General features: G+C 42.2%; 1 protein-coding gene across 7 annotated transcripts in view; it reads right to left on the bottom strand.

Moving 5' to 3' along the window:
* SRPX (sushi repeat containing protein X-linked) overlaps window positions 1-18796 on the bottom strand; it is a 142468-nt gene that overhangs the window by 32550 nt on the left and 91122 nt on the right. For 4 of the 7 annotated variants that reach the window (XM_055563148.1, XM_055563143.1, XM_055563144.1 and 1 more), the window contains one exon: window positions 16528-16661. In XM_055563148.1, coding sequence (XP_055419123.1) covers window positions 16528-16661 — 134 coding nt within the window. Of the gene's footprint in view, window positions 1-9415; window positions 9789-12815; window positions 12979-13453; window positions 13655-16527; window positions 16662-18796 lie in introns of those variants that run through there. The other 3 variants (XM_055563146.1, XM_055563147.1, XM_055563149.1) reach the window with 3 other exon arrangements.

Raw genomic sequence — 18796 nt, 5'->3', positions numbered from 1 at the left:
CCACCATTTTCTTATCAAGACCTGGACCCACCCAACAGCCTGTAGGCTGAGTGCTAAGATGCCTCAAGCTAAACAACCAACAGGACAGGAAAACAGCCCCACTTGTGAGACTAAGTCATCCTGAGCACACAGCTGCCCACTAAACACACCCCTTGACACGATCCTGCCCAGGAGATGGACAAGACCCAGCTCCACCTACCAGTAGGCAGGAACTAGTCCCTCCCACCAGGAAGCCTGCACAAGCCTCTTAGACTGCCTCATTCATAAGCGGACAGACAGAAGCAAGAACTACAGCCTGTAGCCTGCAGAGTGGAAACTGCAATCAGAAAATTAGACAAAATGAGACAGCAGAGGTATATGTCCCAGATGAAGGAACAAGATAAAACTCCAGAAGAACAAATAAGTGAAATGGAGATAGGCAATCTGCCTGAAAAACAATTCAGAGTAATGATGGTAAAGATAATCCAAGATCTCAAAAAAAGAATGGATGCACAGATAGAGAGCACCTCAATATATAAGGCAAATACTAATAGACATAAAAGGAGAAATTGACAGTAACACAATAATAGTGGGGGACTTTCACACCCCACTTTCATCAATGGATAGATTATCCAGACAGAAAATCAATAAGGAAACCCAGGCCTTAAATGACACATTAGACTAGATGGAATTGATATTCATGTAGCATTTCATCCAAAAGCAGCAGAAAACACATTCTTCTCAAGTGCACCTTCTTCGACATAGATCATAGAAATGTTTTCTTAGATCAGTCTCCCAAGGCAAAAGAAATAAAAGCAAAAATAAACAAACAGAACCTAATCCAATTTATAAGCTTTTGTGCAGCAAAGGAAACCACCAGCAAAATGAAGACAACCTACAGAATGGGAGAAAATATTTGCAAACAAGGCCAACTGACAAGGGGTTAATATTCAAAATAGCAAACAGCTCATACAACTCAATATAGAAAAACAAACAGCACAATCAAAAAATGGTCAGAAGACCTAAACAGACATTTCTCCAAAGAAGACATACAGATGGTCAATAAACACATGAAAAGATGCTCAACATTATTCATTACTATAAAAATGCAAGTCAAAACTACAATGAGGTATCACCTCACACTGATCAGAATGGCCATCATTAAAAAAAATCTACAAACAATAAATGCTAGAGAAGATGTGGAGAAAAGGGAACCCTCTTATACTGTTAGTGGGAATGTAAATTGATACAGCCACTATGGAGAACTGTATGGAGGCTCTTAAAAAAAAATCTAGGAATAAAAAGTCTACAAATAATAAATGCTCGAGAGAGTGTGGAGAAAATGGAACCTTCCTACACTGTTGGTGGGAATTTAAATTGGTACAGGGATTATGGAGAACAGTGTGGAGGATTCTTAAAAAACTAAAAATAGTGATACTCCTGGGCATACATCAAAAGCAAAACATGGTTTAAAAGGATACACACACCACAATGTTCATTGCGGCACTATCTACAATATCCAAGACATGGAAGTAACCTAAATGTCCATTGATGAATGGATAAAGAAGATGTGGTACATATATACAATGAAATATTATTCAGGCATAAAAAGAATGAAATAATGCCATTTGCAGAAACATGGATGGACCTGGAGTTTATCATAGTAAGAAAGAGAAAGACAAATACATGACATCACTAATATGCAGAATCTTAAAAGGTGACACAAATGAACTCAATATACAAAGCAGAAGCAGACTCAGAGAATGAACTTCTGGTTATCAGGGTGAAGGGTGGGGAGAGGAGAGAGTGGGGGTTTGACAGGTACACACTGCTATATTTAAAATATATAATCAACAAGGACCTATTGTATAGCACAGGGAACTCTGCTCAATTTTTTGTAATAACCTAAGTGGGAAAAGAATTTGAAAAAGAGTAGATACATGTATATGTATATATATATAACTGCATTACTTTGCTGTACATCTGAAACTAACATTGTTAATCAACTATAATCCAATATAAAACATTTTTTCAAAGATACAGAAACTTAAAAAAATACCTAACATGGTAAAAATGACTAAAATTACAATAATCTGAGGTATACAATATTAAAGTTATGAAATATACAATATTAAAAACTATGTAAATTGTAACATCAATAACCTAAAATGGGAAGGGAGTAGAATTTAAAGTATAAAGCTTAGGATTTGATTGAAATTAAGTTGGTATTAGTTTAAAATAGTGTGTTATAATTTAAGGTTTTTTTTTTGTTTGTTTTGTTTTTTTTTTAATGTAAGCCTCATGGTAACAGCTTCCCAGGTGGTTCTAGTGGTAAAGAACCTGCCTGCCAATGCAGGAGACATAAGAGATGTGGGTTTGATCCCTGGGTTGGAAAGATCCCCTAAAGGAGGGCATGGAACCCAGTCCAGTATTTTTGCCTGGAGAATCCCATGGACAGAGGAGCCTGATGGGCTATGGTCTATAGCGTCACAAAGAATCAGACATGACTGAAGTGACTTAAAATGTATGCTCATATGGTAACAAGAACGGAAAAACCTGAATTACAAAAAAGTATGATAAAGTCAAAGCATACTAATACCACACAGCATCAAAACACAATAAAAGAAAAGAAGAAACAACTGATCTATAAAACAACCAGAAAACAGTTAACAAAATGGCAGTATCTTCTTATTTATCAATAATAACTTTAAATGTAAATGGATCCAGTTCTCTAAATGAGAAATCAAATGGCTAAATGGATTTTTATAAAAGATCCAATCATTTCAAGAATCATTTTGGCCTTCAAGACATACAAAGGAAATGTAAAGGGATGGAAAAATATTTTAAGCAAACAACCCAAAAGAGTCAGGAGTAGTTATATCAGACAAAATAGGCTTTAATTTTAAAAATGGTAAAAGGAAACAAAGAAGGTCATTATATAATGATGATAGGATCAATACATCAAAAAGTTATAATGATCATATTTACATGCCCAACATTGGAAAACTGAAATTCATAAAGCAAAAACTGATAGACCTAAAAGGAGAAATAAACAGGACTTTAATACCCCACTCTCAACAATGGATAGATCATCTAGACAGAATCAATAAAGAAACACCAAATTTGAATAACTCTATGGACCAAAAGGGGCTTCTCAGCTTGCACTAGCGGTAAAGAACTCATCTACCAGTGCAGGAGACATAAGAGACATGGGTTTGATGCCTGGTCAGGAAGATCCCCTGGAAGACAGCATGGCAACCCACTCCAGTATTCTTGCCTAGAGAATCCCATGGACAGAGGATCCTGGCGGGCCACAGTCCATAGGCTCGCAAAGAGTCAGATATGACTGAAGCAAGTTAGCATGCATAGACCAAATATACAAAACAGACATACACAGAATAGTCTATCCAACATCATCAGAATACACATTCTTCTCAAGTGCAGATGAAACATTTTCTAGAACAGACCATATGTTGCTGCTGCAGCTAAGTCGCTTCAGTCGTGTCAGACTCTATGTGACCCCATGGACAGCAGCCCACCAGGCTCCCTGGGATTCTCCAGGCAAGAATACTGGAGTGGGTTGCCATTTCCTTCTTCAATGGACGCATGCATGCTAAGTCACTTCAGTCATATCTGACTCTGTGCGACCCTATGGACAGCAGCCCACCAGGCTCCTCCGTCCACAGGATTCTCCAGGCAAGAATACTGGAGTGGGTTGCCATTTCCTTCTCCAGACCATATGTTAAGTGAAAGTGAAGTCGCTCAGTCATGTCCGACTCTTTGCAACCCCATGGACTGTAGCCTACCAGGCTCCTCCCTCCATGGGATTCTCCAGGCAAGAGTACCAGAGTGGGTTGCCATTTCCTTCGCCAGGGATCTTCCCGACCAGGGATCGAACCCTGGGTCTACCACATTCCAGGCAGACGCTTTAACCTCTGAGCCACCAGGGAAGCCCGACCATATGTTAGGCCACTAAATAAACAAGTCTTAGAAAATTTAAGACGGAGAAGGCGATGGCACCCCACTCCAGTACTCTTGCCTGGAAAATCCCAGTCCATGGGGTCGCGAAGAGTCGGACACGACTGAGCGACTTCACTTTCACTTTTCACTTTCATGCATTGGAGAAGAAAATGGCAACCCACTCTAGTGTTCTTGCCTGGAGAATCCCAGGGACGAGGGAGCCTGGTGGGCTGCCGTCTATGGGGTCACACACAGTCGGACATGGCTGAAGCGACTTAGCAGCAGCAGCAGCAGAAAATTTAAGAAGACTGAAATTATACCAAGTATCTTCTCTGACCACAGTGGTACAAAATAAGAAATCAATAACATGGGTTCGCTAGGAGTCAGACACAACTGAGCAACTTCCCTTTCGCTTTTCACTTTCACACATTGGAGAAGGAAATGGCAAGCCACTCCAGTGTTCTTGCCTGGAGAATCCCAGGGATGGGGAAGCGTGGTAGGCTGCTGTCTATGGGGTCGCACAGAGTTGGACACGACTGAGCAGCGACAAGAGGAAACTGAAAATTCATGTATACATGGAAATTAAACAACACTCTCCTGAATAACATATGGATCAGGAAGAAATTAAAGGGGAAATAAAGTATCCTGACACAAAAATGGAGACAACATATGAAAACTTAAATGCACAACAATAAAAATCAACATTAAAAAGCAAGAAATTTCCCAAATTAACAACCTAATTATGCCTTAAGGAGCTAGAGAAAGAAACTGAACCCATAATTAGCAGAGGGAAGGAAATAAAGATTAGAGCAGAAATAAATGAAACTGAAAACAGAAAAACAGTAGAAAAGATTAACCAAACTAAGAGTTGGTTCTTTGAAAGATAAACTAAATTGACACTCCCTTAGTTAAACTAAGGAAAAAACTAAATCAACAAAACTGTAAATGTCAAAGGAGAATTACAACTGATACAATAGAAATACAAAGTTCATAAGAGGCTATTATGAATAGCTGTATGCCAATAATTCAACAACCTAGAAGTGGAAAAATTCTTAGAAACATAAAAACAATCAAGAGTGAATCATGAAGGAATGGAAAGTCTGAATAGATCAATTACTAGTAAGGAGATTAAATCAATAAAATAATAAAAAAATTTAAAAACCTCCCAATGAAGTAAAGCCCAGGACCAGATAGCTTCACTAATGAATGTTACCAAACATTTAAAGAATGTTTGTAAAGAATTGACGGTAACCTTGAAACCCTTCCAAAAAAAGTAGAAAAGGAAGAAATATTTCCAAACTCATTTTATGAGGTCAGCATTACCCTGATAGCAAAGCCAGAAAAAGACACTATCAGAAAAATACAGATCAATATCCCTGATTAGTATGGATGCAAAATTTCTCAAAATACTAGCAAACTGAATTCAGCAGCACATTACAAGGATAACTCAGCATGACCAAGTGGAATTTCACCTAGAATGCAGGATGGCTCAACAGACACAAAATCAATGTGATATATCAGATTAATAGAATGAAAAAATCACCCCAATAGATGGACAAAAAGCATTTGACAAAACTCAACTTATGTTCATGATTTTTTAAAAAAAGTTTTTGGTATAGAAACAAAGTACCTAAATATAAGAAAGGTCATAAATGAATAGCCTACAGCTAACATCATACTCAGTGGTAGAAGGCTAGAACAATCTATGAAAAAATGTAAGGCATTTTTACACAAGCGGGGATGGGGGTGGAGAACAATCCTGAAGCTTGCACAGAACTACAAAAGACCCCTAAATAGCCAAGCAATTCTCAGAGAATAGAACAACAACAACAAAAAAAGAATATAGCAGGAGGCATCACATTTTCTGATTTCAAGCTATACTATAAAGCTATGGTACTTCAAACAGTATCAGTTCAGTTCAGTCGCTTAGTCGTGTCCGACTCTTTGCAACCCCATGAACTGCAGCACGCCAGGCCTCCCTGTCCATCACCAACTCCCGGAGTTCACTCAAACTCATGTCCATCGAGTTAGTGATGCCATCCAGCCATCTCATCCTCTGTCGTCCCCTTCTCCTTCTGCCCCCAATCCCTCCCAGCATCAGGGTCTTTTCCAATGAGTCAACTCTTCACATGAGGTGGCCAAAGTATTGGAGTTTCAGCTTTAGCATCAGTCCTTCCAATGAACACCCAGGACTGGTCTCCTTTAGAATGGACTGGTTGGATCTCCTTGCAGTCCAAGGGACTCTCAAGAGTCTTCTCCAACACCACAGTTAAAAAGCATCAATTCTTCAGCGCTCAGCCTTCTTCACAGTCCAACTCTCACATCCATACATGACCACTGGAAAAACCATAGCCTTAACTAGACGGACCTTTGTTGGCAAAGTAATGTCTCTGCTTTTGAATATGCTATCTAGGTTGGTCATAACTTTCCTTCCAAGGAATAAGCATCTTTTACTTTCATGGCTGCAGTCACCATCTGCAGTGATTTTGGAGCCCAAAAAATGAAGTCTGATACTGTTTCCCCATCTATTTCCCATGAAGTGATGGGACCAGATGCCATGATCTTCGTTTTCTGAATGTTGAGCTTTAAGCCAACTTTTTCACTCTCCTCTTTCACTTTCATCAAGAGACTTTTTAGTTCCTTTTCACTTTCTGCCATAAGGGTGGTGTCATCTGCATATCTGAGGTTATTGATATTTCTCCCGGCAATCTTGATTCCAGCTTGTGCTTCCTCCAGCCCAGTGTTTCTCATGATGTACTTTGCATATAAGTTAAATAAGCAGGGTGACAATATACAGCTTTCACGTACTCCTTTTCCTATTTGGAACCAATCTGTTGTTCCATGTCCAGTTCTAACTGTTGCTTCCTGACCTGCATACAGTATAGTACTGGCATAAAAACACATCCTCCCTCCCCCCCAAAAAAAGCAAATGGGACAGAATTGGGAGCCCAGAAATAAACTCAAGGATATATAGTCAACTTGTATTTGACAAAAGAGCCAAGAATACTCAATAGAGAAAAGTCAGTCTTTTTAACAACTAGTGCTGAAGAAACTGGATATTCACATGTAAAAAAAATGAAACTAACACCTTAGGTTATACTACTTACAAAAATGAACTTAAAATGGATTAGAGACTTAAATAGAAGATATGAAACTATGAAATTCCTAGATGAAAAAACAGGAAAAAGAGCTCCTTGATATAGCTCTTGGCAATGATTTTTGGATATGACACCTTAAGCACTAGCAACAAAATGAAAAAACAAAAAACAAACAAAAAAAAACAAGTGGGATTACATGAAACTAAGAAGCTTCTGCACAGTAAGAGAAACTATCAACAAGTATAAAGACAACCTACAAAATGGGAACAAAAAACACTTGCAAGCCGTTTATCTGATAAGGGATTAATATCCAGAATCTCTAAAGAACTCATTTAACTCAACAGCAAATAAATGATTCAATTTTAAAATGGTCAAAAGGCCTGAACAGACATTTCTCCAAAGAAAATATATGAAAGGCCAACAGATATGTGCTAAGTCACTTCAGTCGTGTCCGACTCTGTGTGACCCCACAGATGGAAGCCCACCAGGCTCCCCCGTCCCTGGGATTCTCCAGGCAAGAACACTAGAATGGGTTGCCATTTCCTTCTCCAATGCATGAAAGTGAAAAGTGAAAGGGAAGTCGCTCAGTCATGTCCGACTCTTAGCGACCCCATGGACTGCAGCCCACCAGGCTCCTCCATTCATGGATTTTCCAAGCAAGAGTACTGGAGTGGGGTGCCATTGCACAGATACATGAAAAGATGCTAAATATTACTAGTCATTAAAAAGCAAATCAAAATCATAAGACAACACCAAATGCCTATCAGAAGGGCCATCATGTTGATGTATGGCAAAACCAATACAATATTGTAAAGTAAAAAATTTAAAAAAAAAAAGGCCATCATTAGAGAGACACATAAGAGCACAGCTGGTCTACATGGATGCAGTGTGCTGTGCTGTGGCCATGCAGTGCTCTGCTGCTGCTGCTAAGTTGCTTCAGTCATGTCCGACTCTGTGCAACCCCATAGACAGCAGCCCACCAGGCTCCCCATCCCTGGGATTCTCCAGGCAACAACAGTGGAGTGGGTTGCCATTTCCTTCTCCAATGCATGCAAGTGAAAAGGGAAAGTGAAGTCGCTCAGTTGTGTCCAACTCTTAGCGACCCCACGGACTGCAGCCTACCAGGCTCCTCCGTCCATGGGATTTTCCAGGCAAGAGTACTGGAGTGGGGTGCCATTGCCTTCTCCACGCAGTGCTCTGAGTCACTTGCAAATGGTGTCTTTGGGCCACAATGTTGCACTTGTCTCCTCCTCACCCCAGTTAAGCACTCCAACCCCAGTAACCCTCTAGTCTTCTTCAATCTGGATATTAGAGGGGAACAATATGGTCTAATTGCCTTAAAATTGCTTGCAGATATTATGCCCCAAACTGCAGAAATTTTTCAAGCATTGTGTACAGGAAAATTGTGTACAGAACACTAACCCAGGTGGTGGTAGTGGTAAAGAACTCCTGCCAGTGCAGGAGACATAAGAGACATGAGTTCAATCCCTGGGTCAGGAAGATTCCCTTGGAGAAGGAAATGGCAACCTACTCCAGTACTCTTGTCTGGAAAATCCCATGGATAGAGGAGCCTGGTGGGCGACAGTCCATGGGGTCGCAAAGAGTTGGGCATGACTGAAGTGACTTAGCAGTCAGGTACAGGAGAAACAGGCATTGGACTCACTACTGGGAAACCTCTCTATTTGAAAAAAAAAAAGTCGCTCAGTCGTGTCCGACTCTTTGCAACCCCATGGACTGTAGCCCACCAGGCTCCTCCATCCATGGGATTTTCCAGGCAAGAGTACTGGAGTGGGTTGCCATTTCCTTCTCCAGGGAATCTTCCAACCCAGGGGTCGAACCTGGGTCTCCCAGACTATAGGCAGACACTTTACCGTCTGAGCCACCAGGGAAGTGGTGAAATTGAAAGGATGCCCTTTTCATCAAATCAAGAAATTTATGATTCAGGGTGGAGACTTCTCCAATTAGAATGGGACAGGCAGAGACAATATTTGTGATGAAAAATTTGAAGATGAAAACTTCCATTATCAGCATAATGAGGGGGAATTACTGAGCCTGGCAAATGCAGGCTGCAAGATAAGCGATTCTCAGTTCTTCATCATGACAGTTCCGACTCCTCACTCATGGAAAACACGTGTTGTTTGGGCAGGTGATGAAAGGAATGGGTGTGGCAAGGATTTGGGAAAATGTGGAGATGAAAGGTCAAAAAACTGCCAAATTGTGCATTATTGCAGAATGCAGAAAACTGAAGGAAGGGGATGATTAGGGAATATTCCCCCAAGATAGTTCTGGTGACAGTCATCGAGATTTCAGAGGATGCAGATGTGGATTTAGAAGATGTAGATGAAATTTTATCAGTAACAGAACACTTAAAAAAAACATTGGAAATTCTTTATTCAAATCCCAGAACTGAGAGATGGCCATTAAAAAAAAAATACACCAAAGTTTTAAGGTATGTGGAAGGCACAAAAGTTGCAGCTGAGAAAGCACGTGGATCAAAGCTGCAGCCTGTTGCTTTAAGCTGTGTGCTGAATATTGGAGCTTGCAAACTGAAGATGTCCACTGAAAATGTCTGATTGGCAGGGAGTGGTTGACAGTTGCTTGGAGGTCCTTGAAACAGACTCAGCAAACACCAAGGCACTGTACCATAGAGCCCAAGGGTGGCCAGGATTCAAAGAATATGATCAAGCATTGTCTGACTTTAAGAAAGCCCAGGAGATGGCACCAGAAGATAGAGCTATTCAGGCAGAATTGCTGGAAGTCAAACAAAAGATAAAGGCACAGAAATATAGGCTGCTCTGCAGCCTATGCAGAAATGTTTCATAAGCAATTCAGTTTTGGTTAAGTATTGAGAGAGTCAGTTCCTAGGTACGCTGATAAGAAGTCCTGATGAGGAGAAAGGAGTCTGGAGTTTTCAAGGAGGAGAAAAGGACAAAGGGTTTTTTTTTCTTTAAGCCTAGAGCAGATGATACACAACAAAACAACTCATATTGCTCAAGGATATGTTTTCCCTTACACTCTGTACCAATGATTATATAACAACAATGTATCCTGCTTGAGGACATGTTTCTCCCTTTTGAGAAACTTCTGACTAATCCTGTCATTTTAAAACATATATTATGGGAGCAGCTCTGGTAAAATCTTTCTATTGTTAGTTCTAATCCCGTTATCTTGAAATGTATATTGTGGGAGTGGGTCTGGTAAGACCTTTACAACCCTGAGACATTCTTTTGATTTACTGCAATAACCAATTAAAAAAGTATATAACTCCCTTGCTAAGACTAGCAAGGGGGGCACTCTCTGTTCCCCTCTGATGTCTATGTCAGAAGCTTTCTCTGTCTCTTTTCATACTTTAATAAAACTCTGCTACACAAAAGCTCTTGAGTGATCAAGCCTGGTCCCTGGTCCCAAAGCTAAATCTTTGGAGATCACGAATCTGACACTTTTCACCTTAAGCTGTCAGTATGCATTGAATTACTTAAGCAAATAAATAATAAGGGGAATAATAATATAGGGAATAAGAAAATTTAAGGGTTTATCTATTATGTATGATCCTTAATGCGTTTGCTTTGATGCTTCAGTTCCCCATTGTTTCAGTTAAGTTCAGTCACAGAGTCATCTCCGACTCTTGGCAACCCCACGGACTGCAGCATGCCAGGCCTCCCTGTCCATCACCAACTCCTGGAGCTTACTCAAACTCATGTCCATTGAGTCAGTGATGCCTTCCCACCATCTCATCCTCTGTCGTCCCCTTCTCCTCCTGCCTTCAATCTTTCCCAGCATCAGGGTCTTTTCCAATGAGTCAACTCTTCACATCAGATGGCCAAAGTATTGGAGTTTCAGCTTCAGCATCAGTCCTTCCAATGAATATTCAGGACTGATTTCCTTTTGGATGGACTGGTTGGATCTCCTTGCAGTCCAAGGGACTCTTAAGAGCCTCCTCCAACACCACAGTTCAAAAGCATCAGTTCTTCGGTGCTCAGCTTTCTTTATAGTCCAACTCTCACATCCATACATGACTACTGACAGTCTACAAATACTGATAGGGATTCAGTCTTAATAAACCAGTGCTACAAAAGGGGGAAAGAAAAAGACATGTAACAAATGCGATTGAGGACATACAGAAAAGGGAAAGCTTATGTACTGATAATCACGATGGTGTGATCACTCACCTAGAGCCAGACATCCTGGAATGTGAAGTCAAGTGGGCTTTAGGAGCCATAACTAAAAAAAAAAAAGCTAGTGGAGGTGATAGAATTTCAGTTGAGCTATTTCAAATCCTGAAAGATGATGCTGTGAAAGTACTGCACTCAATATAGCAGCAAATTTGGAAAACTCAGCAGTGGCCACAGGACTGGAAAAGGTCAGTTTTCATTCCAGTTCCAAAGAAAGGCAATGCCCAAGAAAATTCTCAAACTACCGCACAACTGCACTCATCTCACACACTAGCAAAGTAATGCTCAAAATTCTCCAAGCCAGGCTTCAACAGTAGGTGAACTTCCAGGTGTTCAAGCTGGATTTAGAAAAGGCAGAGGAACCAGTGATCAAATTGCCAACATCCGTTTGATCATTGAAAAAGCAAGAGAGTTCCCAGAAAAACATCTACTTCTGTTTTACTGACTATGCCAAATCCTTTGTGTGGATCACAACAAACTGTGGAAAATTCTTCAAGAGATGAGAATACCAGACCACCTGACCTGCCTCCTGAGAAATCTGTATGCAGGTCAGGAAGAAACAGTTAGAACTGGACATGGAAGAACAAACAAGTTCCAAATCGGGAAAGGTGTACATCAAGGCTGTATATTGTCACCCTGCTTATTTAACATATGCAGAGTACATCATGAGAAACACTGGGCTGGATGAAGTGCGAGCTGGAATCAAAACTGTGGGGAGAAATATCAATAACCTCAGGTACGCAGATGACACCACCCTTATGGCAGAAAGCGAAGAAGAACTAAAGAGCCTCTTGATGAAACTGAAAGGAGAGAGTGAAAAAGTTGGCTTAAAACTCAACGTTCAGAAAAATAAGATCATGGCATCTGGTCCCATCACTTCATGGAAAATAGATGGGAAAACAATAGAAACAGTGACAGACTTTATTTTCAGTTCAGTCGCTCAGTCGTGTCCGACTCTTTGCCACCCCATGAATCACAGCACGCCAGGCCACCCTGTCCATCACCAACTCCCGGAGTTCACTCAGACTCACGCCCATTGAGTCAGTGATGCCATCCAGCCATCTCATCTCCAGTCGTCTCCTTCTCCTCCTGCCCCCAGTCCCTCCCAGCATCAGGGTCTTTCCCAATGAGTCAGCTCTTCGCATCAGGTGGCCAAAGTACTGGAGTTTCAGCTTCAACATCGGTCCTTCCAATGAACACTCAGGACTGATTCCCTTTAGGATGGACTGGTTGGCTCTCCTTGCAGTCCAAGGGACCCTCAAGAGTCGTCTCCAACACCACAGTTCAAAGCATCAATTCTTTGGTGCTCAGCTTTCTTCACAGTCCAACTCTCACATCCATACATGACTTTATTTTGGGGGGATCCAAAATCACCGAAGATAGTGACTGCATCCATGAAATTAAAAGATGCTTGATCCTTGGAAGAAAAGTTATGACCAACCTAGATATCATATTAAAAAGCAGAGACATTACTTTGCCAACAAAGGTCCATGCAGTCAAAGCTTTGGTTTTTCCAGTAGTCATATGTGGATGTGAGAGTTGGACTATAAAGAAAGCTGAGCACTGAAGAACTGATGCTTTTGAACTGTGGTGTTGGAGAAGACTCTTGAGAGTCCCTTGGACTGCAAGGAGATCCAACCAGTCCATTCTAAAGGAGATCAGTCCTGGGTGTTCTTTGGAAGGACTGATGCTGAAGCTGAAACTCCAATACTTTAGCCACCTGATATGAAGAACTGACTCATTGGGAAAGATCCTGATGCTGGGAAAGCCTGAAGGTGGGAGAAGAGAATGACAGAGGATGAGATGGTTGGATGGCATCACCGACTCAATGGACATGAGTTTGAGTAAGCTCCGGGAGTTGGTGATGGACAGGGAAGCCTGGTGTGCTGCAGTCCATGGGGTCACAACGAGTCAGATACAACTGAGTGACTGAAGTGAACTGATGTACTGTTGGTGGGAATGTAAATGGGTGCAGCCACTAGGGCAAACAGTAAAGCAGTGCCTCAAAAAAATTAAAAATAGAACTACCATGTGATCCAGCAAGTCTACTTCTGCATATTTATCCAAAGCAAAACACTAACTTGAAAAGATATAAGCACCCCCATGTTCTCTGCAGCATTATTTACAATAGTCAAGCTATGGAAACAACCTCAATGTCCCTTGATGGATGAATGGATGAAGAAAATGATATATATATAAAATGCAATATTTGTTCTTGTTTAGTCACTAAGGCTAAGACACTAAGTTGTCTGACTCTTGTGACTCCCACAGACTATAGCTTGCCAGACTCCTCTGTCCATAGGATTCTCCAGGCAAGAATACTGGAGTGCGTTGCCATTTCTTTCTCTGGGGGATCTTTGTGACCCAGGGATCGAACCATGTCTCCTGCATTGGCAGGCAGATTCTTTACCACTGAGCCACCAGGGAAGGCCCAATAAATGTTCACTGAAATGCAAAACAAATGAGACCAGGGGAAATACCAGGCTAAAAAGGTGCGTTTTATTTTTGATTGATCATTTGGAAAGGCTGCTCCTCTCTGATTTGACTTAGTTGGCAAGTCACAAATAAAAAAGATCTGTAGGTCCTTAGCAGATGGCATTCTCACTGAGTAAGCACAGCTTGGCAGCTGGAATGAGGCTGCCCCTCTTATGTGAGAAGTTCACTACCCAGACTGAGGAAGTGTATCTCTGCTGCCACAAAAAGGAATGAACTCTTGCCATTTGAAACATGCATGTACCTTGAGAGCATTATGTTAAGTAAGTCAAAGAGAAAATATTATATGATCTCTCTTACATGTGCAATCTTAAAAGAAAAACCCAAAGAACTAAAACAAATTGAGCTCATGGATATAGAGAACAGATTGTCGTTTTCTGAAAGTGGGGGCTGGGGCTGGGCAAAATGGGTGAAGGGTGTCAAAAGGTACAAATTTCTAGTAATAAAATGAAAAAATTATGGGGATGTAATATACAGCTTGGTGACTCTAGTTAATAAAACTATATTGTAGATTTGAGAGTAGCTAGGGGAGTGGATCCTGAAAGGTCTTATCACAAGAAAACCATTTTTAGTAACTATGTATGGTGATGGATGTTAAATGGACTACTGTTACGATCATTTTGCAATATATGCAAATATTGGGTCATTATGTTGTCCACCTGAAACTAGTAATGTTAGATGTCCACCATACCTCATTTTTTTTTAAGAGAGAGAATGCCTCTCAGTGAGACTGCCTCTGAGCTGGTCCTTGGCAAGAACCATGACCTGCTCAACCACATGCCAGGAAGTCTCATCAGTAGCAGCAGTGGCAATAAGGAAACAAAGAAGTAATTTAAGATGAATGATGACTAAATGGGAGAAAGAAAGTTTAAACTCCTCAGGTATGAGAACACCAAGTTTTTATTACAGTTCCACGGAAATATCTCTGTATGGAATGATAGAAGTGGGAGAAGAATGTAAAAAAAGGTAGAAATAAACATTCTTATTATTCTAACAATCACATAAGCCAATCAAACCTTTCTTTGAAGGCTCTGCTTAAAATGCCAATGTAAATATGTTGGAAGGGGGAGGTCACATATCAATACCTTGATATCAAGTATCCTAACCAACTAGTTGATTAGTAACTTAGCAAGTACCTGAAGGAGTAGGCTAGACTAGGGCAGGGGTCAGCAGACATTTTGTGTACAGGGCCAGAGAATAAAGATTGTAGGTTCCATGGGGCTGGCTGGTCTCTGTTTTAATGGTGCCACCGTGATGCTAAAGCAGCCATAAAGAATGCACAAATGAGCAAGCCTTGGCTGCGCGTCAATACAATTTTACTTACAAGTGCCATAGTTTGCCCAACAGAGAAAAAGCAAGTTGTTTGTCTTTTTTATTTTTCCATGGAAATAAGAAGAGGTCGGGAAACGTATAGTTATGGGATACAGCCTGCAAGGCCAGTTCCCCACACGATGCAGTGTTGTGGCCTTGTGCTACCCCAAGAGCAAGCCCCTAGCTGGGACAAGGGGACATAAGGTGGAGGTCAGGTGGCAGGGATTGGAGGTAAAGATGAGATAAATTAGGTTCCTATCAAGGGAGCCCCAAACTTTTTATATGGCTCTTCAGAGTTCATGGGAAGTCCAAGTACATGCGGAGAATAAACAAAGTTTTATTATTCAATGTCTTAAAGCTGAAAAGTTAAATTGCAGCCTTCAATTAAATCAAGATCGTTCTGAACATCTGGTTCTGTTTACTGTCGTGTGTGTGTATGTGTGTGTGTGCACAAGCATGCACTCAGTCATGTCTGACTCTGCAACCCCATGAAGTACAGTGCGCCAGACTCTTCTGTCCATGGGATTCTCCAGGCAAGGATGCTGGAGTGGGTTGCCATTTCCTTTCCCAGGGCATCTTCCCAACCCAGGGATTGAACCCGCATCTCTTGCATCTCCTGCATTGGCAGGCAGATTCTTTACCACTAGCACCACCTGGGTGAAACATTCCTCCCAAAATATGCAACACCACATCTATGACCCAGCACAGCATCCCACCTCTTCAATCAGATTGGCCACTCTTATTGACAACATGCTTCAGGACAAAAATCAAGCAAGTTCTAATTCAATCCTTTCAGTTTCTGGCTTTTTTTCCCCTCCCCAAAAACATTGGTTGCCTCATTTTGTAGCTACAAAACTTACACAGCTAAGAAGGGCACATTTCCTAGAAAATCCACCCCCCAACTCTGAAGTTCTTAGGAGTCACCTGGAGGTCTTGCTAACAGGTAGTTTCTGATCCAGTGTGTCTTGGGTGGGGGCTTGAGAATTTGCATTCCTAACAAGCTCCCAGGCTGACACAGCTAGTCCATGGACCACAGTTCAGAGAGCCACTTTTCTGAAAGATGCTCACCCCTCTCTGAGGAGCTCTGTGGGAGCTGGGGAAGCTCCCTGCGGTAGCATGTGGAGCCTCAGGGCCCCTGGACTCTTCTCAGTTCTTGAGTCAGCCTTCTGGGTAAACTACAGATAGATGGCCTCCATCCCAGGCATACCCTGGCCGGGTTCAGCCAAGACAATTTGTTCTTTGGCTGAACCTGGACAACATGTCAGTTAGGCTTATTAGTGAAGACAAACAAACCTCATTATTTGGAAAACGATTGTGTTAGCTCTGGGGTGTCAATGCTAATCAGGTTATAGCCCAGACCCAGAAATGAATGGTGGGAGTTCTGAAGTGCAAGTTCCTAAAGTTCCCGGGAAATGGATTAAGAACTGAATCTAGCCTTTGCTTTTTAATGAAATGGCCAGGCCCTTCCTGTTCAGAGGTCTCCCTTCTGCCTTGGCCCTGCTGCCAGGACTCACCTGGAGCATCCCCAGCTGCAGCCGGTAGAGGAGGTTTCGGGCTGTGGGGGTGGACACAATGAACAGTCTCCTTTTCTCATAAAACTGATCCAAAAGTGCAGCTGCTGTTCTCACGCCGACATTGACATTCATGGCTGTAATCAGAAACAGTCAGGTAGGTCAGAAACCCTCTACTGCTTCCGGCTCAATACATACAGCCTGTGATGAGACACAGAAACATATGTGTAAGAAGTAAACCCCGAGATAAAGACTCAACTAGAAGTCTTCAGTTCATTCAGGAGGTGGTCCCAAAGAACACTCAGTTGGGGAGTGGGGACGCGTGTTAGTTTCCTCTTGCTTGTGGTCAACTCATCACCACAAACCTAGTGGCTTAACACACATTCTCTTACAATTCTGGCAGTGCGAAGTTTGGAACGGGTTTCACTGGGGTCAAGTCAAGGCTGTTCGCAGGGCTGTGCCCCCTCCCCCACTGCCCTCAACCCACATGCCCTGGGGGAACATGTTTCCTTGGCTTTTTCCAGAATCTTGGCTCCTAGCTTTTCCTCCACCTTCAAAGCCAGCAGCGTAGCAGCTTCCAACTTCACTCCTCTCAGAGCAGTTCCACCTCCCTCTTATTAAGGATGCTTGGGATTCCATTGAGCCCACCTGGGTAATCCACGTGCTTTTTCCCATCTCAAAATCCTTAATTTACAACTTCAAAGGCCCCTTGGCTACGTAAAGTAATACATTCACAGGTTCTGGGGATTAAGATGCGAATATGTTTGCAGGGCACTGGAGGTGGGGAGCATTACTCTCCTACCCCAGGAAATGAGACAGGGAAGGAAAGAGGGATGTTCTTTGTATTTTAATAAAATCTAAGAGCCTCAGGCACTTAGCTGTTGATGTATGTATCTGTGTCTCCATCTCTCTAAGATTAAAGGGAAAGCATAAAGATGAGAAAGTACTGCTGCTGCTGCTGCTGCTGCTGCTGCTAAGTCGCTTCAGTCATGTCCGACTCTGTGCGACCCCATGGACTGCAGCCCACCAGGCTCCCCCATCCCTGGGATTCTCCAGGCAAGAACACTGGAGTGGGTTACCATTTCCTTCTCCAATGCATGGAAGTGAAAAGTGAAATTGCTCAGTCATGTCCGACTTAGCGACCCCATGGACTGCAGCCTACCAGGCTCCTCTGTCCATGGGGTTTTCCAGGCAAGAGTACTGGAGTGGGGTGCCATTGCCTTCTCCGGAGAAAGTACTAGGAAATGAGAAAAAGTGGAGTACAGAAATAGAAGCCATGTCCAGAATTTTCTGGCTAGTCCAAATGTCACACTAGGATCGCTACCCAGCCCAATTTTTGTTCCTCAGTAATAACAGCTGACAGTTATTGAAAGTTTAGTTTCATTACTGTTGCTGTTATCCAGGCTAGAATATTGGAGTGGGTTGCTATTCCCTTCTCCAGGAGATCTTCCCAACCCCGGGACCATATGCCAAGCCTTGCTCAATTCCATTGTTCAATAGATGACCTCATTTCATCCTTTCAACAGCTCCAGGAGAAGGTAGAGTATTTGCTTCCTCATTTGACATTAGGAGCAAAGATCCCGAAGGCCCAAGATCTGCGGGACTTGCCAGCTAGTGCTGCAAAGCAGGGGCTCTATCATCTGTACATAGCAGTGTACTGGCTTTGAAGAGAGGAACAAGGGTTCAGTTCAGTCGCTCAGTCGTATCCGACTCTATGCGACCCCATGAATTGCAGCACACCAGGCCTCCCTCTCCATCACCAACTCCCGGAGTTCACTCAAACTAATGTCCATTGAGTGGGTGATGCCATCCAGCCATCTCATCCTCTGTCGTCCCCTTCTCCTCCTGCCCTCAATCCCTCCTGGCATCAGGGTCTTTTCCAATGAGTCAACTCTTCGCATGAGGTGGCCAAAGTATTAGAGTTTCAGCTTGAGCATCAGTCCTTCCAATGAACACCCAGGACTGATTTCCTTTATGATGGACTGGTTGGATCTCCTTGCAGTCCAAGGGACTCTCAAGAGTCTTCTCCAACACCACAGTTCAAAAGCATCAATTCTTCCGTGCTCAGCTTTCTTCACAGTCCAACTCTCACATCCATACATGACCACTGGAAAAACCATAGCCTTGACTAGACAGACCTTTGTTGGCAAAGTAATGTCTCTGCTTTTTAATATGCTATCTGGGTTGGTCATAACTTTCCTTCCAAGGAGTAAGCGTCTTTTAATTTCCTGGCTGAAACTACAGATGCTTTTTTGTTTGGGTTGCACGAGGT

The sequence above is a fragment of the Bubalus kerabau genome, chromosome X, assembly GCF_029407905.1.
Source record: "Bubalus kerabau isolate K-KA32 ecotype Philippines breed swamp buffalo chromosome X, PCC_UOA_SB_1v2, whole genome shotgun sequence".
Classification (NCBI taxonomy): domain Eukaryota; kingdom Metazoa; phylum Chordata; class Mammalia; order Artiodactyla; family Bovidae; genus Bubalus; species Bubalus kerabau.
This window is presented reverse-complemented; position numbering and strand designations above follow the sequence as displayed.